The sequence below is a fragment of the Geotrypetes seraphini genome, chromosome 2 (genome assembly GCF_902459505.1).
Source record: "Geotrypetes seraphini chromosome 2, aGeoSer1.1, whole genome shotgun sequence".
In the NCBI taxonomy this organism is placed as follows: Eukaryota; Metazoa; Chordata; class Amphibia; order Gymnophiona; family Dermophiidae; genus Geotrypetes; species Geotrypetes seraphini.
In genome coordinates this window covers 476,161,642-476,185,003 of record NC_047085.1, presented here as the reverse complement: position 1 = coordinate 476,185,003, position 23,362 = coordinate 476,161,642, and the positions used below count along the sequence as shown (strand labels likewise).

At 46.3% G+C, this 23,362-nt stretch overlaps 1 protein-coding gene across 1 annotated transcript in view; it reads right to left on the bottom strand.

Annotated features, from left to right (window-relative positions):
• Positions 1 to 22,067, bottom strand: part of TTC21A (tetratricopeptide repeat domain 21A) — a 323,520-nt gene extending 301,453 nt beyond the window's left edge. The window contains exons 1-2 of the mRNA XM_033931720.1: positions 22,012 to 22,067; positions 13,759 to 13,888 (exon numbers count right to left, since the gene is read on the bottom strand). Coding sequence (XP_033787611.1) covers positions 13,759 to 13,888; positions 22,012 to 22,014 — 133 coding nt within the window. The 5' untranslated portion in view covers positions 22,015 to 22,067. The remainder of the gene's footprint in view (positions 1 to 13,758; positions 13,889 to 22,011) is intronic.
• Between the last annotated feature and the right edge of the window lie 1,295 nt (positions 22,068 to 23,362).

The window sequence follows — 23,362 nt, the reverse complement described above, 5'->3', positions numbered from 1 at the left end:
GTGATGACCAGTTGATGAGGAGGCAGATGGAACAGAAGGCCCCTGGAGAGATTTGAGGATGTCAACCACCATTGTAGAGACTGACGAAAAGACGATGTCACAGATATGTGTCGTGAGCAAGAGTCTGTCGCCTGAGACCACTGTAGAGCCAGGGTCCATTGAGGAGTGCGCAGGTGAAGACGAGCCAGAGGTGTGACATGAACTGTGGAGGCCATATGACCCAAGAGAATCATCATCTGCTTTGCAGAAATGGAGTGCTGGGGCAGCACCTGCTGACAGAGCGATTGGAGGTTGTGAAGACGGTTGTCCGGCAAGAAGGCTCTCATCTGGACAGTGTCCAGCACCGCTCCAATGAATTGAAGTCTCTGTGTAGGAAGAAGGTGAGACTTGGGTACATTGATTTCGAACCCTAGAAGTTGTAGAAAAAAGATGGTCTGGTTGGTGGCCAGAAGAACAGCTTGAGATGAAATGGCCTTGATCAACCAGTCGTCCAGGTAGGGAAAAACCTGAAGGTGGTGGGAGCGCAGGAACGCTGCCACCACCACCAGACATTTTGTGAACACTCTTGGAGAGGAGGCAAGACCGAAGGGGAGCACTCTGTATTGGTAATGACAGTGATTGATCATGAAGCGAAGGTACTGTCTGGAGGCCGGGTTGATTGGAATGTGAGTGTAGGCCTCTTTGAGATCGAGAGAGCATAGCCAGTCGTTGTGATCGAGGAGAGGATAAAGTGTTGCTAAAGATAGCATCTTGAATTTTTCTTTGACCAAGCATTTGTTGAGGTCTCGCAGATCTAGAATTGGTCTGAGGTCCCCTGTTTTTTTGGGAACTAGAAAATAACGGGAGTAGAATCCCTGCCCCCTTTGATCTAGAGGAACTTCCTCTATGGCGTTCAGAAGGAGGAGGGATTGAACCTCCTGACGAAGAAGGGCAGATTGAGGAGTGTGCAAAGCAGACTCTTTTGGTAGACTTTGGCCTGGAAGGGTGTGAAAGTTGAGAGAGTAGCCTTGGCGGATGATGTTGAGGACCCATTGGTCCGAAGTGATAACTTCCCACCAGCTGAGAAAGAAAGAGAGTCGTCCTCCTATCGGTTGAGGGAGGAGAGGAGATGTGTGAACGCTGGCTATGCCCTCGAGGACTAAGTCAAAAGGGCTGAGTCGATTTTTGCTGAGGAGGCTGCTTGGCTGGTTGTTGCTGCTGAGGTCTAGGCGTTTGCCTCTGTTGTTGACGCTGCCTCCGAGGTTGCTGAGTGGAAGGCTGCAAGGGGCGAGCCACAAAACGCCGCTGATAGGCCGATTGCTGTCTAAATGGCCGTGGAGGTGGGGGTTTCTTCTTGGTCTTAAGAAGGGTATCCCAGCGGGTTTCATGAGCCGAGAGCTTCTGAGTCGTCGAGTCCATAGATTCTCCGAACAGCTCATCCCCTAAACATGGGGCATTAGCCAACCGGTCTTGATGATTAACATCAAGCTCGGAGACTCTGAGCCAGGCCAAACGTCGCATGGCTACAGACATGGCTGTTGCTCTAGAGGTAAGCTCAAAGGTGTCATATATAGACCTTACCATGAATTTTCTGAGCTGGAAGAGAGACGAGGAGCATTGATGGAAAGCCTCACGATTCCCCACAGGAAGGTACTGCTCAAAGGAAGCCATGGTGGTAAGGAGATGCTTTAAGTAAAAAGAAAAATGAAAAGCATAGTTACCAGAACGATTAGCAAGCATCGCATTCTGGTAAAGTCGCTTACCAAATTTGTCCATGGCTTTTCCCTCTCTGCCAGGAGGAACAGAGGCATAGACACTAGCTCCTAAGGACTTCTTGAGGGTGGATTCTACAAGGAGAGACTCATGAGGGAGCTGTGGTTTATCGAACCCAGGAATAGGGATCACTTTATATAGGGAATCCAATTTGCGGGGAGCTCCCGGGACAGTAAGAGGAGTCTCCAAATTCTTGTAAAAAGTCTCCCTCAGGATGTCATGTAAAGGGAGTTTCAAGAATTCCTTTGGAGGCTGGTCAAAATCAAGAGCGTCTAGAAAAGCTTTGGACTTTTTAGACTCAGCCTCCAAAGGAATGGAAAGAGATTCACACATATCTCTTAAAAAAGAAGAGAAAGAGGTGGAATCAGGTTTGGAGGAAGTATCCTGAAGAACAGGCTCGTCCTCCTCTGACGAACACTCCCCTTCTGACAGAAAAGGTTCTTCAGAGTCGCCCCACAGATCAGGGTCTCGAATATGGGGACCACGGTCCCGAGACTCAGGGGTGGATGGTTCCCGGTGTCGGGACTTCTGTACCGACTTACCCGACCTCATCGACGCGGTACCGGGTGATGTTATCGGTTGCACCGGAGCCGAAGTCTGTACCGATTGGTGATGAGACCTGGGCTCCGGTGCGAGGACAGGCATCGATGCCGATGAGGCCAAGTGTACCGGTACCGAAGGAGTGGATGGTGACAATACAGACTGTTCCACAATCGGTACCGGTTGCCCAGTGGGGACCGACACCGGAGGGCTCGGTGTCAGGAGAGCTGGAAGGAGTTGTTTGAGCTGTTCCTTCAGCTGCACCTGTAAGATGGCCGCAATGCGATCATCGAGGGAGGGCACCGGTACCGCTTTTTTCTTCTGCGGTACCTGCGGTGCCGCTCTACGCCCCGGAGATGAGGAGCCCAATGTCGAGGGACTCACCTCAATAGGGGCGGAGCGCTTCCGCTGGCGCCTCACGGTCGGCAGGATTGGACTCTCTGCAATGGAGACCGGAGGACGTTCCAGCGGGGAAGGCTTCTTAGCCGGCTTACCTGCATGCTGCGACGCCGACGCGGTATCGCGTGGCGTCGATGAGGTGGGTGCCGACGAAACAGGTACCGAGACCGGCGCCGAAGACGTGGGGTCGGACATGTCGGTGCCGAAAAGCAGTCTCTGCTGTATTTCTCGATTTTTGAGAGTCTGCTTTTTCAAAGTGGCACAGCGGGTGCAGGTAGAGGCCTGATGTTCCGGACCCAGACACTGAAGACACCAGTTGTGTGGGTCTGTAAGGGAAATAGGCCGTGCACACCGCTGGCACTTCTTGAACCCGGGCTGAGGGGGCATGAACGGAAAAACGGCTTCTGCCAAATCGAAGGCCGAGGCCTCGATGATGGCAGTAGGCCCCGCCGGGGCAAATCAAGAAAACTCGAAAAAAATAAGAGATTTTTTTTTTTTTTTTTTTACAAAAGAAAGAAAAAAGGAAGGGCAAAAAAACCCGAAAAAGTTTACGCGAGCGGGAAGGCGAATGAAAAAATTTTTCAACAGCCGTTGAAAATGCGACTTCTTAGCTCCGCGGAAACTAAGAAACTGAGGGACCGCGCGTCGGGGTCGGGCGGGAAGGCACTCGCGCATGCGCGGTGCGGTCTCTAGAACTTTCCAAGTTCTTAGAGTGCAATCACTCTAAAAGTGTCCGTACCGGGGCTCCGTCGGTACCGTCACCCATCAGTCAAGAATATGCTGCCTGCTTGTCCTGGGATAATATCTGATAGGGCCCTTAACCCAACGAAAGGGCACCACCCATTTAATACCAGGTATATCCGATTCCGGTACCGATATATTAAGTATCTCCGTTTTAGCCATATTGGCTTTAAAACCCGATAAAGCCCCATATGCTGTCATTAGGTCCTGAAGAGATCGAAGGGACTCCGCCGAACCCTCTACAATTGCAAAGATATCATCAGCAAATAAAGACAATTTGTGTTCGCCCCCATGAACCATTACACCCCGTACCCGAGCTATCTGTCGAATCTTTTGTGCAAGGGGCTCAATCACCAAAGCAAATAGCAAGGGCGATAAGGGACAGCCTTGCCTCGTCCCCCGCCGTAATTCAAAGGGGGAGGAGTAGACCCCATTGATTTTCACACATGCCATGGGCCCGTTATACAAAGATAGAATCCAGGACACATAGCGGGCCCCCAGGCCTACATGTCAGAGGGCCCCCTCCATAAATCGCCAATCCACGCGATCAAACGCCTTTTTGGCATCCACCGCCACCGCTACCCAGGAGCCACCAGAACGTCGGGCCTGAGATACCAAGTTCAAAACTTTACGGATCCCATCCGCCACCTGCCGACCCCCTATGAACCCCACCTGATCGGGGTGGATAAGTGTCAGCAGATGAAACGCCAAACGATCAGCTAGCACCCGGGCAAGAATTTTGGTATCAATACCCAGCAGGGAAATCAGCCTGTAGCTCCCACACTGAGTGGCATCCTTCCCCGGCTTTGGTAAAATCGTGATCCCCGCCAACCGCATAAAGAAAGGTAATTGAGCTCCGTCTTTCATATCATTATATAAGCGCGCTAACAATGGCACCACCAAAGTAGACAACTTCTTATAAAATAACCCCGTGAACCCATCTAACCCGGGGATTTCCCCGGTTTCAACTGTCGAATCACATTATACACCTCCTCCAAAGTAATATCTGCATCCAGCCCTTGCGCCACAGAAGCCGGAAGGAATGCCAAGCCCAAGTCCTGAAGATAATTCTTAATCTCCTCCTCCGACCCCTGACTCTCTGGCGTATAAAGCTGCTGATAAAATTCACAAAATCGGGCGTGTATAGCACCTTCGGCCGTGAACGTCTGACCCGAACTATCCTTAATAGCCATGATGTTAGATTGCGTCTGCTTCAGTCGTAGACGATGAGCCAACCAATTTCCCCGCTCTATTACCAGATTCGAAAAAAACCGCAAACAAAGACGCTCAAGATTGAATTGGATCTCCTCATCCTCCAACTTCCCCAATTCTGCTCGAACCTCACGTATCCTAAGCCCACAGGGGAACTCCGCCTTGACCTTGCTTATGTTGATCAACTTAACTGCCGTAGAGTCCTCTCTCAGACTCCGTCCCTTCTGCAGTGTAAGCCTCTTTTATAAGCGGCCATCGATATAAGCTCCCCCTGCTAGCACTGCCTTCAGACTTTCCCAAATCGTCATCGGAGAATATTGACTGAACATACATTATACTCCAAAAAAATCCATAATAATCCTGCTCCACCTTACGGAGCAGCAATGGATCCTTTAATAAACTATCATTCAATTCCAGTATCGGTCCCCCCACTCTGGACGTTCCCCATCGACATCCATCCAAAGGGCGCATAATCCGACCACCCAAAGTCCTCAATATGTGTCTCAAGTAATCTACCCCCCCCCACCCCTTTATCCAAATACAAACCTATCTATTCTGGTATAAACCTCATGCACGGGGAGTAATATGAATATCCTTACCCATCCAGTGCTGGATCGCCAACCATCTACCACATTTAAGACATTCAACAAAGTGTTTAAGACGCTTCCTATCCGACTTAAGCCGGTCCCCCCCCAGCCCCCGTAGAGTCCCAGTGGGGGTCAATAACCGAGATTAAAGTCCCCCCCACCAGCAATGAACCCTTTTTAACCAGCAGTACCTTGGCCAAGACCTCATCAAAAAAAGGAACCCCATTGAGTATTTGGGGCATACAGATTCACCAGAGTAACCACTTCCCCATTTAATTGACCCAACCAAATAACCCAACGCCCCTCTCATCCCTCCATACCTGTTCGTGCACCAATTTAGATGTCTAGCAAACAAAATACCCATCCGCCTTCTTCCTCTCTTTCCGATTAGAGGCCCAGACCCGTTCTAGATAGTCTTTATATTGTATCAAACTTTTCCCCAGGTTTCAAAAAGTGGATTTCTTGCACAAAACTAATATCGATCCGCAACCTCTTTAATTCTTTTAACAATAGCTGGTGTTTACGGGGCATGTTGAGACCCTTGACATTAAGCTGCCCACTCTCAGTTTATCAGCTGCATTACCCATGATACAAAGCCGCACCCTTCCCCAATTCCATCCCCCAAAACCTTTGCTGTTACCCCCCTGCCCCCTCCACCCCACCCCCCTCCCCTCCAGCCCCACTCCCTCCACCTCCATCTCCCGGTCATGACTTCGAGTGACCTCACCAAAGCCCATGTCCCCATCCCTCACCCCCCTCCTAGAGGTCCGCCCACCATACATACACTACAAACACTCCCCACCAACTGATTCCCCCCACTCACATCCCCAGACATGCCTCCACACTCTGCAACTCTGTCACCATATCCCAAGGTCCCAAACATCCAAAAATCTTCAAACAGGACAAGACCACTACAGTCACAGCTCCACCTCAGGTTTCGGGTCCGGTACCACTTTCCGTAGGCACCCCCATGCCAGCTCGCCCATCTGGCCTTCGTTGGCGGGAACGTGCTGGTCGTGCCTGCCACAGGAAGCGCTCCGCCGGCTTGCCCACCGGTTTCCCAAGGGAAGGATCCTCTGCAGGTTGTAGACCCTCTCTCCGCAGCAGTGCCCTAGCGTCTGCCAGGGTAGTAACCCTTTTATGGGCCCCATTGACGGTAATCAGGAGCCCAAATGGAAATAGCCAGCGGTATTTCAGATTATGTTTTCTCAGAATCTGTATCACCGGACCAAATTCCCGCCTTCACTGTAAAGTGATCGCTGAGAGATCTTGAAAGACTTCCACTTTGTGCCCCTTCCAGTCAAATGTGCCCAGCTCTCTGGCCTTCCGCACCATCCGGTCTTTATCCACAAAATCATGGATACAAGCAATTATATCCCTGGGGAAGTCTTCTTTCTTGGGTCCCAGTGTACGATGGGCCCTGTCCACCTTCACCCCAGCACTCATGTCAGTAGTGTACCCCTCCTGTGGGCAAAGGGTCCCAAAGATCTCCCGGACCACCTGGACTGCATCCTTATACTCAGCCAACTCAGGCACCCCTCTGATTCGCACATTATTTCTTCGGGACCTGTTCTCCAGGTCCTCAATGTGGGTGAAGCAGTCTTGCCAATCCTACTGGGCTGCCGTGAGAGCCCCACTCAGATCCTGCACCACCTCCTCTTGTTCCCCAATGCGTCGCTCAGTCTCCTCCACTCTCCCCAGAAGATCAGCAAAATCCTTTCGAATTTCCTTGACAGCATCTTTAATCTTGCCTTTCACTGCTGCTACCTCCTGCTTGATGTCATAATCCCACTGCTGAAGATCAGCCTTAGTTACCGCCGCTGCACAGTCCTGGCGTCTCAATCTCAGAGAAGCGCCCCTCTCTGACTGCCTCAGACGCACTCTCCCCGGATTCGCGCTCGGGAGGCCCCGCGCACATGGCGCAGGCCGCACTGCTCCCCACCTGTTGGGCCTACGCCCCTCGGCGCTCGGTTTTTTGGAGGGCATAGTTTGCGAGCGATCCGCTCCGGGCCGCAAGAGAAAAAGGCCTGTGCCGGTAAGAAGCACCAAATCGCCCCTGGGTTGTAGGGATGTGCTCACGGAGGTCAGAGCTCATACTCTAACCGTCCACCATGCTTCGTGACGTCACTGGAAGCCTTAATCAGATTTTTAAATCAGATTCATCATAATTAATTTTGAAGAAACTTTTGGTAATTCAGCAGCAGGAGGCTATTGAACTCTATAAAGGGAGCAAGACTGAAACAACTGGTACTGGAGCCAACAAGGAAGCAGGCAATACTGGACCTGTTACTTACAAATGGCGAAAGTGTCACAGAAGTCTCAGTGGGCGAAGCATTGGCCTCCAGTGACCACAATATGGTATGGTTCAATCTCAAAAAGGGGTTCGCCAAAGCTAACATATTGACCAAGGTCCTAAGCTTCAAGGACGCCAACTTCGAGGACATGGGGGAATTCATCCATCAAGCGCTACAAAACCAAGCCGGGGTAACAGATAACGTAGAAGAAATGTGGTCAGCTCTGAAAGATACCATACAGGAGGCAACCAACCGATATATAAAATCAGAAAGTAAACGGCGAAGGAACAATAGGCCACAGTGGTTTTCTGTGGAGATCTCGGGCCTCATAAAAGAAAAGAAAAGAGCATTCATTTCTTACAAACAATCAGGGAATCAGGACTCGAGAGAAGACTACCTGGTCAAGGCAAGAGCCGTCAAAACAGCAGTTAGAGAGGCCAAATTCCGAAATGAGGAGACGCTAGCAAAGAACATCAAGAAGGGTGATAAATCCTTCTTCAGGTATATTAGCGACAGAAACAGAAACACAGGCGGGATAGTACGCCTTAGGAAACCAGACGGGAACTATGTAGAAGCGGACTCGGAAAGGCTAAACTTTTAAACGAATACTTCTGCTCGGTCTTCACCCGCGAGGAGCCGGGATCTGGCCCTCTGCTACAGACGAGGGATTGTTCAGTAGACCCGTTTAGTAGCTTTGAGTTTACGCCAGGCAGTGTCTACTGTGAGCTGTCTAAACTCAAGGTTAACAAAGCGATGGGGCCAGACAACCTACACCCCCAGGGTGCTCAGGAGTTAAGTGATGTTTTGGCGGAACCACTATCCGCGCTCTTCAATCTCTCCCTTAGTAACGGGTATAGTCCCGTTGGACTGGAAAACGGCTAACGTCATTCCACTCCATAAAAAGGTTGCAAAATGGAGGCTGCAAACTATAGACCGGTGAGTCTCACATCAATAGTGAGCAAGCTGATGGAAACTCTAATCAAACGTCAATTGGATTCGATCATGAACGAGGAGATCTATGGGATCCCCGTCAACATGGATTTACTATGGGGAGATCCTGCCAATCCAACCTGATCAGCTTCTTTGACTGGGTGACGAGGAAGCTGGATGTTGGGGAGCCCCTGGACATCGTATACTTAGACTTCAGCAAAGCTTTCGATAGCGTACCACACCGAGGCTGTTGAACAAAATGAGTTCTATAGGATTTGGTGACACTTTGACAAAATGGGTTGAGAACTGGCTTGGAGGCAGGCTTCAGCGAGTGGTGGTGAATGGCACCCCCTCTGAAATGACAGAGGTGATCAGTGGAGTGCCGCAGGGATCGGTCTTGGGCCCGATCCTGTTCAATATCTTTATAAGAGACTTAGCAGAAGGGCTTCGAGGTAAAATAACGTTATTCGCAGATGACGCCAAACTATGCAATGTAGTAGAAAGGAGTGCAACGATCAAAAACTCAATATCCGACAATTTGACGCACGACCTACTCCTATTGGAGCGCTGGTCTAGGATCTGGCAACTAGGTTTCAATACCAAAAAATGCAAGGTCATGCACCTTGGCAGCCAAAACCCATGCAGAAGTTACACCCTTAATGGCGAGATCCTAGCAAGGACTGTAGCAGAACGGGACTTAGGGGTGATCATCAGTGAAGACATGAAGACTGCCAATCAAGTGGAGCAGGCTTCATCTAAGGCTAGACAAATCATAGGGTGTATACGTAGGGGTTTCGTCAATCATAAGCCTGAAGTCATTATGCCATTGTATAGATCCATGGTGAGACCCCATCTGGAATACTGTGTACAATTCTGGAGGCCTCATTACCGCAAAGATGTGCTGAGACTGGAGTCGGTCCAGCGAATGGCCACCCGGATGGTCTCAGGACTCAAGGACCTCCCATACGAGGAACGGCTGGATAAGTTGCGGCTATACTCACTCGAGGAACGCAGAGAGAGGGGAGACATGATCGAGACGTTCAAATATCTCACGGGCCACATCAAGGTGGAAGAAGATATTTTCTTTTTCAAAGGTCCCACGGCTACAAGAGGGCATCCGTGGAAAATCAGAGGAGGGAAGCTGCATGGTGACACCAGAAAATACTTTTTCACCGAAAGAGTGGTAGATCGCTGGAATGGTCTTCCACTTCAGGTGATTGAGGCCAGCAGCATGCCCGATTTTAAGACAAAATGGGATCGTCACGTGGGTTCTCTTCACAGAGAAAGGTAGGGGTGGGTCATTAAGGTGGGCAGACTAGATGGGCCGTGGCCCTTATCTGCCGTCTATTTCTATGTTTCTATGTAACTTAATCAGCAACATGCATGCGTCTAGATTTGAGATTTATATATGCATGCACTGGCGTCTGCTGGTTGACAGCGCCATTTTGCTTCTGAACTGGAGCGTAGCTGCACAGTAAGTAACTATAATCATAGTCTGTAGTATTATCTTCAGTTTGTTTTTGATATTTAATGTTTTTGTTTTGTTGTAGTTAATATTTAGACCCCTGAGGAAGTTGTTAATAGGCGAAATAGGTCCCCGTTGGGCAATAACAGCTTGATATAGCTACAACAACGATATCGGCTCCAACTAAGATAAATGCCGGTTTCAGTTTTTTGATTTGCACAAAGCTCTTTATTTATTTAAATCTTTTTTGCACAAAGCATTAGCACTTAACATAAGCACTGAACTCGATGAAAGATACTCTTTCCCTGCATTATCTGAAAAGAAAATCATATATGATTCATCAGCGCAGGCATCTGAGAGCACAGTTGCTTAGTATAGAACGATTGTAGGTAATAAATTACACAAGTCATTTTGTTTTGCTAATCGAGTAATTAAGTCAACTTGTTTCCATTGTGTTGCATTTGAATGTTTTCACTATTTGTACAATCGCCACCAAAGGGTGGAAATCTGTGTTCAGCTTTACTTCTGAAAGGGTAGGCAAACTACTCGATGTAATTACACAATTTGATATAACCCAATCCATGGATATCCAATCTTCAGCCTGGACTGATATTAATAAATTATTCAAATCAATCATCAGCATGGAGGTAAATAGTGATATGCTGATAGAATATTGCAAAAAGGAAATCATTCCAAGGGGTTTACGGATTTCCAAAGCTCCACAAATATTTAGAGATGATGTCCAGTTTTTAGAAACATGGAATAAAATCCTTAACAAATGTGCACTGGATTTAATGCTTCTGATAATTGAGAACAGCATGAATGTGATTAACCAACAGAAAATTAAATTGGACACTGATATTAATAATCTGAAATCAACAAAAGAAGTCACAGATTTTTCAGATAACTTTAAGAGTTTGAACGACAATATGGAGAAATTCAGAGAGAGTCTGAAAAAGAATAAGCTTTGGAAATTTAAACGCGATGAACAAGATTATCTTAATAATAAAGTTTACTCCTGGATGTACACAACAGATAAGACTAAAACAAATGACACTACGAGTTCAGACGTTTCATCACTTTCCACTTCCACCAGTGGTGATAGTTCATCTCATTTTTTAAAAAAAGGCCAGTCAAGACAGGGTCGGATGGGAGGCAAGAGAGGAGCACAGCGCTCCAGACCCAACACCCGCTCACAATCCCAGAGAAATCAGTGGTGATCAATCTATCAAATTGTACATTAAGTACTGTTGAGACCACAGTACTAACATATGGCCTTTCATTTATACCCTCTACTCAATTTGATCTATTTCAGTTTCACATGGACTTGGAGAAACTGTTAAGAAAGCTGCAGTTAAAATTTTTTTTCAACGCCCAAAACCACTGTTCAGGATCATACAATAATCCCAAAAAGCACATGGTCTCCACCTATTCCTGTAGATCCAGTAGTTAATGCCTTCAAACAGTGCGTCCTTAAAGATGTTTCTGTTTGGCAACAGAACAAAAAATATGTTTTTAAGAACCTTAATAAAGAGGAACTTCAGGCAATTCATTCATTAAAAACAGATAGATCTATAGTGATTAAAAAAGCTGATAAAGGAGGGGCTGTTGTGATACTTGACAAAGAAAAATACAATTTGGAAAATATGAGGCAATTGAACGAAGAGTCAGTGTACGAAAAATTAGCTTTAGATCCCACAAAAAGATTGCAGAGACAAATTTTAAAAATAACAGATCAAGGGGTTTCTGAAGGTTTTCTAATACACAAAGATTATAAATTCCTTAATAGAAAATCACCTACAGAGCCTATTTTTTACACTTTACCTAAAATCCACAAATGATTGGAAGATCCCCCGGGGAGACCTATAATGTCCTCATGAGGTTTGGTCCTGGAACCTCTGTCAACGTTTGTAGACGAATTTTTAAAATATGAAGTGGTGAAAATAGAATCATATATCCAATATTCAAGAGGTCTGATGGTGAAACTAGATGAAGTGCCCATTCACAGTAGTGTCTTTTGATGTAACCTCATTGTATACATCATTCATAAAATCTTTGATAAAAGAGAAATACCACATACTATCCCAACGTTTTTTTTAATTTAATCTAGTGAGAATGGCCATGAAAGAAAACTTTTTTCTTTATAATAAAAATTTTTACAAACAAAAAACAGGAGTGGCCTTGGGGGCAGTGTTTGCCCCCTCAGTGGCCAATTTATACATGGCAGATTTTGAGTCCACATGGTTAAAAAATTCTCCATTTGAGGCTTGCATCAGCAGATGGTTCAGATACATTGACCATGTGCTAATGCTGTGGAAGGGCACTGAAAAAAATCTTTATAGTTTTACCAGTTGGTTGAACAGTTGTGATTCAAATTTAAAATTTACTATGCAATATTCGAAATACCAGTTGGAATATCTTGATCTGTTGATAACCCAAGAAGATGACCATTTCAATTTTGATGTCCACGTGAAGGCTACAGATAGGAACACAGTTTTGAATTTTTAAAATTGTCATCCAGCCAGTCTTAGAAAGAACTTGCCTTTTTCTCAATTCTTATGTTTAAAGTGAAATTGTTCCAACACCAAGAATTTCAAACTACAAGCAAGTTGTTTGATGCAGAAATTAGAAAATCAGGGTTATCCAAAGAATGTCTTAAAAAAAGCTTTTAAGAGAGCAAAATACTACCATAGAGATTGGCTATTGCAAAAAAAAAAAGAAAAAAAAGATCAAAGCAAAGAGAATCAAATGGAAGAGATACTGACACGTGTATTACGATATTCAGCTCAAGGTAATGAGATAGCAAATATTTTAAAAGACAATTGGAAAATCATCAAAACTAATCCGATTTTTGAAAATCTAGACCTATGGATAGCTTTCTCAAGGGACAAAAATTTAAAGGACATTTTATCACCTGCAGTATGCATTATGGATCATCCCAATGACAGTAAGTTGTTACCAGCAGGCTTTTTCAAATGCAGCAAGTGCAGCATTTGCAAAATTACTATCTCACAAAAGGAATTCATTAATCCAATGGATGGAAGAACATATTCCATTAAACAGTTCTTAACATGTTCTTCAGATCATATCATATATGTCATTTCCTGTCCTTGCAATAAATATTATGTGGGAATGTCAACTAGACCATTCAAAACAAGAATGATGGAACATAAATCAAACATTAAACGTGAGAGACCAAACGCTCCCCTTGCAGAGCACTGTAGCCAAATGCAACATAAATTTTTGGATCTCAGATGTTTCTGCATTGATCAGGAATCACAGAACATTCGTGGGGGAGATCAGCAAAGAAGACTTCTCCAACGGGAGACACATTGGATATTCAGACTAGGCACCTTAAAACCAAGAGGATTGAATACTACCATTGATTGGGGTTCATTCTTTTAATCAGATTCATCATAATTCGTTTTGAAAAAAACTTTTTGGTAATTCATGTTTCTAACTTAATCAGCAACTCGCATGCATCTAGATTTGAGTAATTAAAGCATGAGCTTATATACGCATGCGCTGGCGTCATTTTCCTCCTTTACAAGTAGCATTTTTAGTGCCGGCTGCTGAGGCTCATAGGAATTCTATGAGCGTAGGAGTTCTTACTGCCGCAGCTGGCGCTAAAAACGCTAGCGCAGCTTTGTAAAGGAGGGGAAAAGATAGAGACAAAAAAGAAATGATAGGCTTGGGAAAGTAAAGAAGATTTTAAACTTTTTGGAGTTAAACACAAAATTAAACAGCAGGATCTATATCTAAACTGCAAACCTTATTTTTAATTTTTGACTTCTTTTAGTTTTAGTTACAGCTCTGTTTACTATTGTCACTGTATTACCTTCCATCAGGATTCCATATATCTTGAAGAAAAGTAGTACTGGGTCATTGGCATATTTTCTTAGTCCTTCTCTTGCAATATTCTGTACATGGCGAAAGTATTTTTCTCGACTGTAGTATAATATACCAGCCTAATGTAACAGAGAAAACAGACGGCTAGTTCTGATATATTTGCTGGAGGCAGAGAAAAGTGGCAACTTCCACACCACACCACTCTTTATACCAGAGATATCACTAGTTCAGCTTCTATGCCTCCATCTGCTGGTAAGATGACATGGGTAGTCAATCTGCACTAGTCTAACAAGCTGAAAAGAAATATCTCTCTCCATACATTATCTATCTATCTATCTATAAAATAAGATAAATGATTTAGCAGCTGACTATACACTTCCCCCTCCCCATTTGCAGTTTCGGCAATCGCGATTTCACATATTCATGATTTTTGGGGGAGGGGGAAAAAAAAGAACACCCCCCCCCACAGTTTAGCCTTCCTCCCCGGCATCCCGGCCTTACCTGGTGGTCTAACGGGCTTTCAGGGCAGGAGCGATCTTCCTACACTACTGCCCCGTGTAGATTGCCAATAGGAAATGGCTGTGGGGAGTTCCCGTCGTAGTCTCGAGAGACTACAGGAACTCACGGCAGCTATTTCCTATTGGCGATCTACACGGGGCAGGAGTGTAGGAAGATTGCTCCTGCCCTGAAAGCCCGCTAGACCACCAGGTAAGGCCGGGATGCCGGGTGGAAGGCAGGAGGGAGACGGGGATGGGTCAGAGCCGGACCAGAAGATATTCGCGGTATTTCACCATTCGCGGTCCGGCTTTGCCCCTATTCCCCGTGAATCCGTAGGGAGAAGTGTATGCCAATTTTTCCACCATTTTAGAAAATTGGAGATAGACCAGAAGAATACAGGTGATTTCTCCTTTAACCCCTTCTTAGAGTGTAAGGCTACCACTGCTTGTTTCTGTTCCTCAGTGAACAATTGCCCTGTAAGTTTGTGTACAGTTTTCACTGAGAGGACCAATGTACTGAAGGAAGCTGAAGCATTTTCCCAATTTGCAAAGTAGTAGTCTCTCTAAACATTGTCCACAAACTCTGGAATTCTATATATCACGCCTAAATTTGCATGCCAAATTTGGGCCGATCCTGAGATGCATGTACAAATTATTGGCTAATGAGCAATTAACACAATAATTGGATGCTATCAATCAAATTACTGATTATTTTCACCCATTAAAATATGCACGTGCATCTGGCTTTATTGCTATTCTCTAAATCATGGCGCCTAACTTTAATGGTGTGTAACTCAAAAGGAGGTGTGGCAATGGGAGGGGCATGAGTGTATCGGGGCATCTATAAGTTACATGTGTTTTTACAGAATACTGCTTCAGTACGCCTAACTTGGGCATCAGTGTTTACACCAGGTTTCAGCAAGCATAAGTCTGGTGCCAAAGGTAAGTATAGGAATTGGCACTATGATCAATTCTACAATATAAAGGTCGTGTACCCTTTATAGCAGTGTCCCACAATGTTTCTCGAGCACACAGTTTGCAATACACTGCTTTATAGACTATGCACTTACCTATCTTTTTTCTGACAACAATTTTTGAGCACGAATTTATATAATTCCCCTGAAAGTGACTGGTTTAACCACAGTAAGAACCTACCCGCTTTAAAATTAGGTAGTGTTTGTTCTTTCTTTTTTTTTTTTTTTTATTTATTTATACAATTTTTTGAAATTTTTCCAAGCATAAACATCTTGTACAGAAAAGTAAGATCAAGACTCTTCTAATTAAATTAACATTCAATTCTGAAGAGTAATTCATTCAATTATTAAAGGAAAAGAAAAAAATCAGCCTTCCCTATGATCACACACCAGTCCTCTTCAATAGGTGCTGTTGTTACTTCATTCTCAAGGCGTTTCATTGAGATACATCTTATCAAGTGAGATGGATCTACAAATACATATTTCAAAGAATGATATCTAACGACATATTTACATAGGTATCTTAAAAAGAAAAAAAAACCCAATTTGAGTCACCTCCAGGTTTCAGGTTTAGGAATTCTCTTCTTCATTTTTGAGTCCTCTCTAGAGACATTCTGGGAAAATTTGAATATGGAGACCCAGGAAATCCTTGGATCTATTCTTGAAGTAAAGATTTAGGATCCAGTCCTTATCTGGAGCCAGAGCCACGGTCAACAAAAAAGTGCCTGGTGTAGCCACTTCTCTGTCCGATTGTTCCAATATAGCGGAAATATTCAATGGATGTTCCTGAAGTTCCTCGACATTTTCTTTTTGAGGAGTTTGAGATTTAGCAGGAAGGTAATAAGCCCTTGTAATGGGGAGGTAGAGAATTTTCAGGTATCATAAGAATCTCCATAAATATCATTTTTATCATATCTCGAGGGGAAATTTGATAGAATCTTAGGAAAGTTTACAATCCGCAAGTTATTAGCCCGAGTATTGTTCTCCAGAGCTTCCAATTTCCTCCTCCTAATTAAGTTATCTTTACCAGTTGGATCTTGGTTTTGTTTAAACAGTTATTACCTCTTTATTGGTTTCCTGCTTTAACAAAGATAGATCTTGTTTTTTAAAGAATTAATCTCTTCTTTCTGAACTTTTATTTCTCTATCCAATTTTTTTATTTGAGGATTTAGGGTATTCCCCAAATTCACCACCAATCCCAAAGAGCTTCTAGTGTCGAACTTGTGAGGTTTAACCACTGAGACAAAATGTGTTTGTGTGGTTAGAGTCTATTCTTGGGGCTGGTTTACCTCAATGGAGCCTATGTCTTTTCTTCAGCTCTAGATGTCCGGTCGCTAGGGTCATATAGTGAGAGTAGTTCTCTCTAGAGGTGTCTCATTCAGCGAGCTCTCTCCAACATGCTAGCTCTCTCGAGAAGAGAGTACTTCATGTCCGGCTGCACTCTGATCTCACGGTGAGCTAGCTGGCTGCCTGCGGCTGAAGAGATGGCATCCGTATGTCAGGGGCTCAGAGAGATAGTCAAGCCCTAAGGTATTCGCCGCAGCGCTACTCTCCAGCAGCATTCCCAGCGGGCATGTCCCTGGCGATTCTTGTTCTCATTGCAGTCGCCGTAGAAATTAGTCGATTGTAGCCGATGGGGGTACCGAGCGTCGGGAGGCTGCACCAGCACTTTTCACCCTTCTTTTCGGCGTTTCTTATCTGAGGTTAAAGTGAAAAGTTAAGGGCATCTGAGCAGCAGTTAGCTAACGGCGGCCATCTTAGGATCCTAGATCTGTTCAGATGTTTGTTCTTTCCATTTTTTAGCATCCTTAAAAATAAAATTCTTTATCCAGACCTGCACCTTTAGCCATTTAATTTCTCTTTCTTAAGGTTGCAAACTCCCTGATCACTCTGTTTATCTTTCCCTTAAAGGCAGCCATTTGGAAAGCAGCGCGGGGCCGAGCAGGAGAGTGTAAAGCTTGCTCCTGATGGCCGACCGCTGCTGATTTGTTCGCTGCTGGCCGGGAAGAAGAGCAAGGCTGCAAAGCCGGCTGGAGCTTTTGGAGAGATAACAAAAAGGTACGGGGGCTTGCCTGGAGGCTGGCTGGTCTGGGCTGGTTGGCTTGCCTGAGGTTGGCTGGTTGGCCTGGAACTGGCTGGTTGGCTTGGGGCTGGCTGGTTGGCCTGGCTTGCCTGGGGTCGGGCTGGTTGACCTGGAGCTGGCCTGGCTGGTTGGCCTGGAGCTGGCTGGCTTGGGGCTGGCTGGTTGGCCTGGAACTGGCAGGCTGGCTTGCCTGAAGCTGGAGGCTGACTGGCTTGTTTGGGGCAGGCTGGCTGGCCTGGGGCCGCTTGGGCTGCCTACCATTAGACGTGCCCACCACTAAATGTGCCCTGTAGCCTTTCCAGGCCTTACCATTAGACCACCAGAGGAGGGACAGGGTACAGGGCACACCATTTGGTTCAGAATTTTTTTTTCTTGGTTTTTCCTCCTATAGAGGTGGGTGCGTCTTATGGAGCAAAAAGTACGATATATACAATACTGTGTCTGGTCTCTTCTGTGCAGTAAGCCTGAGGATTTGGGTTTGATTCCCACTGCAGCTCCTTGTGACTTTAGGCAAGTTGCTTAATCCTCCATTGCCCCAATTCAAAATAGGTACCTGTACATAATATGTTAAAGTGTTTGATTTGTAACTACAGAAAGGCGTACATCAAATCCAACTCCCTTTCCATAATTTTTGTCACCTTCAGCTTAAGATGAAGCACGACTTAGTGACGTACCAAGAGGGGGGTGGGGGCAAGAGCCGGTCCCGCCCGGAATGCTCACAGCTACAGGGGCACCCGAGTGCCACTGCAACAACTAACAGTACTGGATTACCTTGTAGACCAGGGGTGTCCCAACACATCTATCGCGATTGACCAGTAGCTCAGGAAGGCAACGCGAATCGATCGCGGAGCCCATCCCGGGTTCCGTGATAGACTCGTGTTGCCGTCCTGATCTACCGGGCCGATCAGCTTTCCTCTCCAGTGTTCTCTCTAGGGCCTTTTAGCTGGGCGGTCCGCCCAGCTGTCATCTGCTGCTGCCGCCGCTGTCTGAACATTACAAACACCACAAAAAAAAAACCGGCTTGAAGATTTCAGCCCGTAGCGAACTTATGCTCTGTGGCTCTAACGTGTGCGTGCCGGCTTCCCTTCTCATTCCCTCTGAAACCGGAAGTTATGTCCGGGGGGGGGGGGGGGAGAAGGGAAGCCGGCACGCACATGCTGAGAGCCCTGAAGCAAGCGTTCGCTATGGGCTAAGGCGGGAGACAGGTTAGTGAAGCATTTGCTACTTCTTGCTGCCGGGTCCTGCCTACTTTATGTTTCCGCGAAGGCAGGACCCGGCAGCATTTCCCCCAATAGGTACGAATCGCGATCTTGGGCCAATCAGCCTTCCTCTCCCCGACGGCGAATTGACGTCGGGGAGAGGAATGCTAGGTCGGCTGATGCAGGGACAGCTTGGGGCTTATTGGTGGTGGTTTGGGTCCTGGTCCCCGATGGCAGTGGCAGTGGCTTGGGGGAGGGCAGGGAGAAAGAAAGAAAAAGGGCAGGCAGGGAGACAGAAGGAAAGAAGAGAAACAGAAAAAAAAAGAAAGGGAGGCAGAGAGAAAGAAAGGGCAGGGAGAGAGGAAGGAAAAGTTGGGGGAGGGAACAAGGTCTGGAGGAGATGAAGCATACAGGCTAAAAGAAGGGAAGAAAGATTGGATGCACAGTCAGAAGAAGAAAGTGCAACCAGAGACTCATGAAATCACCAGACAAGGTAGGAAAAATTATTTTATTTTAAACTAGCTGATGCCCCGGCGTTGCACGGGTATTTAATTATAGCAATAACACTGTAAATGGATTCAAATAAAGATACTTTATAGTGGTGAATGAAATTATTTTTTTACAACTTTATAAAAAGTACAATATTCAAATTATAATGTGAAATATTTGACAAAATGAATACAATACAACTAACACAAAACTTGATTATAAACAACATTTTTAGTTTCACCTCCAGGAGTAGGAACATATAAATTCTTGGGTGAAACCCACCCTTGAGCAAGCAAACATAGAGTTGTCCATGGGAAAAACAGGGGGATCTTAAATCCACTGCCCACCAGAATGTAATAGTCTGTCCCTGTGAATTTGTTGATTGTGATAGAGATGCAAGTCTCACTGGAATTTGCAATCTCTTAAACTGAAAAGGAAGATCTGTTGGAATAAGGTGGCATCCAAATAGTTTCAGTATTGATTTTAAACAACTCAATATGTGGAAACTCAGGTTGAAAAAGAAACTCCATGCAGTTTTTTCCCGGTTCAGAATGGAACCTGTTGTTTCTAGTTCAGCATATGTGAATACTCAATGTAATTTAATAACATTATGAACTGGGGTGCATGAAGGAAACAGTTACAAACACAGTTAGAAACATACAAACTCTATATGTATGGTGTCCGTGGTAGAATAGAAACGATGTCCCTAGTGGTTATAGTGTCATAGAAAGTGTTTTATAGTTGGAATTACTGTGAGAATGGCAGCTTTTTTACATTTTTTCCATTGACATGAATGGGTGAAATCTGATTTTCTGTTTGTAGCTCCGCCCACGTGTGCAGGTGGGCCGCGAGACCCCAGAACATATCACCCCAGGTATTGAGGGATCTGTATACCAAGTTTCGTTCAAATCGGTCAAGCCGTTTTTGAATTACTGTGAGAATGGCAGCTTTTTACATTTTTTCCATTGACATAGAATGGAGTGAAATCGTGATTTTATGTTATGTAGCTCCGCCCACGTGTGCAGGTGGGCCGCGAGACCCCACCAGAACATATCACCCCAGGTAGTGAGGGAATCTGCATACAAGTTTCGTTCAAATCGGTCAAGCCGTTTTTTGCCGTGATCGGGGCACATACACACACACATACATACCTCCGATTTTATATACCGTATTTGCCGGCGTATAAGACGACTTTTCAGTACCTTTAAAATCCTCCCCAAAGTCGGGGGTCGTCTCTATACGCCGGGTACTGTTTACATGCCCTTACTTTACATTAGAGAGCTGCACGGGGACGCCCCTAGGGTCGCGGGGATCCCGTGGGGATGCCCCACTAGGGTCGGCGGGGATCCCATGGGGACGCCTCCGAGGGTGCGGCGGGGCTCCCTGCGGGGCTGGATGTACTCAGTCTTCTGGATGTACGCGGCTCTTCTTCTCCCTACCTTCTCTGCTTGCAGCACAGAGCCGAACGGAAGTCTTCCCGACATCAGCGCTGACGTCGGAGGGGAGGGAGGGCTTAAACAAAGCTTAAACAAAGCCCTCCCTCCCTCCGACGTCAGCGCTGACGTCGGAGGTGGAGGGAGGGCTTAAACAAAGCTTAAAACCAAAGCCCTCCCTCCCTCCGACGTCAGCGCTGACGTCGGGAAGACTTCCGTTCGGCTCTGTGCATGCAGGCAGGGCAGATAAGGAGAAGGAGAGTAGCCTCGCGGTATCGAGTGGCTACCAAGGGAGAGGGGCGGCCCGCCCCTCCCCGCCCCGCCCCGGTTGCAGCACAGCCGGCCAGGTTCCCTTACTTTTGTGGCACTTCCCCGACCGACCGATAACAGCCCGGGTCCGACAATCCTCCCTGCCCTGTAGCCGCGAATCTAAATTACCTTCTTACAGCAGCTGTAGAAGGTAATTTAGATTCGCGGTTAAGGGCAGGGAGGTTTGTCGGACGGGGCTGTTGTCGGATCGGTCGGGCGGAAGTGCCACAAAAGTAAGGGGACCTGGCCGCCGGCTGTGCTGCACCCGGGGCGGTAGAGAAGGAGGGGGGGGAGAAGGACGCTGAAAGGCCCATGGTGAAGACAGGGAGGGGGGGGGACGGACTCTGAAGCACTTGAAGACAGAGGAGGGGAGAAGGAGGCTGAAAGCACATGGGGGAATACAAAGGGGTGGAGAAGGACGCCTGAAAGGCCATGGGAAGGTAGTGGGGGGGAGGGGGGAGAAGGACACAAAGGAAATGAGGAAGAGAGAGTAGGGAGAAGACGCTGGCAGGGAAGAAGACAGATGCCAGACTATGGGGGGAGCAGAGAGAAGAAGATGGGTGCCAGACCAATTTGGAAGGGGGAAGAAAGGGAGAGGCACAGTAACAGAGCAAATGGAAGATGCAGAAGGAAGAGAGATAGTGGATGGAAGGAATTGAATGAGAACCTGAGGAAAGCAGAAACCAGGCAACAAGGTAGGAAAAGAATTCTATTGCTTTAGTGAATTAAATAGATTTAGTGATCAAAATGTGTCTGAATTTATATCTGCTGTCTATATTTTACACCAAGGTCCCCTTTTACTAAACCGCAATAGAGGTTTTTTTAGCGCAGGGAGCCTATGAGCGTCGAGAGCAGCGCTCTAAAAACTGCTATAGTGGTTTAGTAAAAAGGGAGGGGGGTACTATTTGTCTATTTTTGTATGGTTGTTACTGAGGTGATAGTGCATAGAGTCATCTGCTTTGACCTCTTTGAAAAACCCTGGAATAGGAATGTAATTAACATTTTCTATGCGTACAGTGTGCGTTGTGTTTTTTTAAAATTTTAATGTTGGTAGATCATTTTGACTTGGTCATTTTAAAAGTAGCTCGCAAGCCCAAAAAGTCGTGGGCACCCCTGTTGTAGACAAATGTGGCTACATATACAACTGAGTGTGAGAGCAAGGGGCGCCCAACGGGGAAGGGCGCCTTTCCCCCTCTCTCTTCCTCCTTCCCCGGGCCCGTAACGCAACCGTTACCGGGTGGGTCTGCCCTTCACTTACCATGAGAAGTGGGTCGATATCAAGCCATGGCGCCTTACGCCGTCCTCGCGCGCCCCTCTCCGGTTCCAACGGCGCAGCTGTGGCGTCCATTAGTTACCAGCGTTTGCTACAGGACCCGTCATCTCCTCGGACGAGGCAGGGCGGCCAATCTATCCCCGATTCCTGATGGGACGGGCGGACCGGCAGCGCACGGCTTCCTGAGCTGGGCTCCTGCTGGCACCTTAGCGATGTCTGGAGCCGATCGGCGCTTCCTGGTGGCGACCGGCACTGGGGCAGCAGCTGGTGCCGGAGTCGGAGCCATGGGGCTGTCCCTGAGCTCGGAGTCGGCGGAGGGGGTCGGCAGGGAGGGCTACCATGTGCATGGGGTAAGTTTGGTGGTCTCAGACCAGTTCCCGATCAGCGCTGCTCTGGTGTTCTGAAACCAGACTTGCTCTTCGTTTTGGGTTGGGGGGAGGGTGGCTGGCGCCGCTGCAGGGGCATGAAATGCTGCGTGTCCGAGTCAGATTCGCATCCTGCTGATTGGCAGATCCGGCTAATTCTCCACTGAAGTACATTTGACATAGGTTCTTAATGCAGCCATTTATTGTATTGATCCAATGAGGGAGAACACTCATGAGCTGGCTAAACAACTCTTACAAGATGGTTGTTGTTTATGCTGTTTTGTCCTGAAATTGCCCTTAGGACAAGAAGAAAGCTGCTATAATGAAATCCAGTGTTATTAATATAACTTGTCCTTTATTCGGTTTTTTGTGTTTTTTTTCTTACTGAGGAAACAATGGCACGAAATAACTCAAATAGAATCCAAAAACTGACCGTATATCCTTCTACCAATTTGTCTGAGGTTTTTATGGTCTACCATCTAAGGCTCCAGAAAAAGGAGGACAAAGTGAGACATCCGGGTTTTGCTTTCATTAAAAACAATGGAAGTAAAACCCGGATGTCTCAATCTGGCCTCCTTTTTTGGAGCCATATGGTAACCCTACACCCGTTTTACAAAAGAAAAGGTGCAGCTATAAGAGTCTTATGATAAGCCCTGAAGGAACCTGGAAATGAGTGGCAAAATCTGATATAAGGAAGCTTAATGAAAAGAAAGGGAAAACAATTTATATTTAAAAAAAGGTACAAAATAATAGCAGCAACACAAAACACTGGGATTAAGTATAAGTGGTATTGTTAAAATTATTTTTCTCTCCTTTAAAACCCATCTCCATTCGGGCATGAACATTTTTAAACAAGTAAAAAAAATACATTAATTTTTGCTTTGTACAGCCGTTAAGCTTTTACTTAGGGCTCCTTTACGAAGGCGCGTTAGTGCCTTAACGCACGGACTAGAGTGCACGCTAGCTGCTAC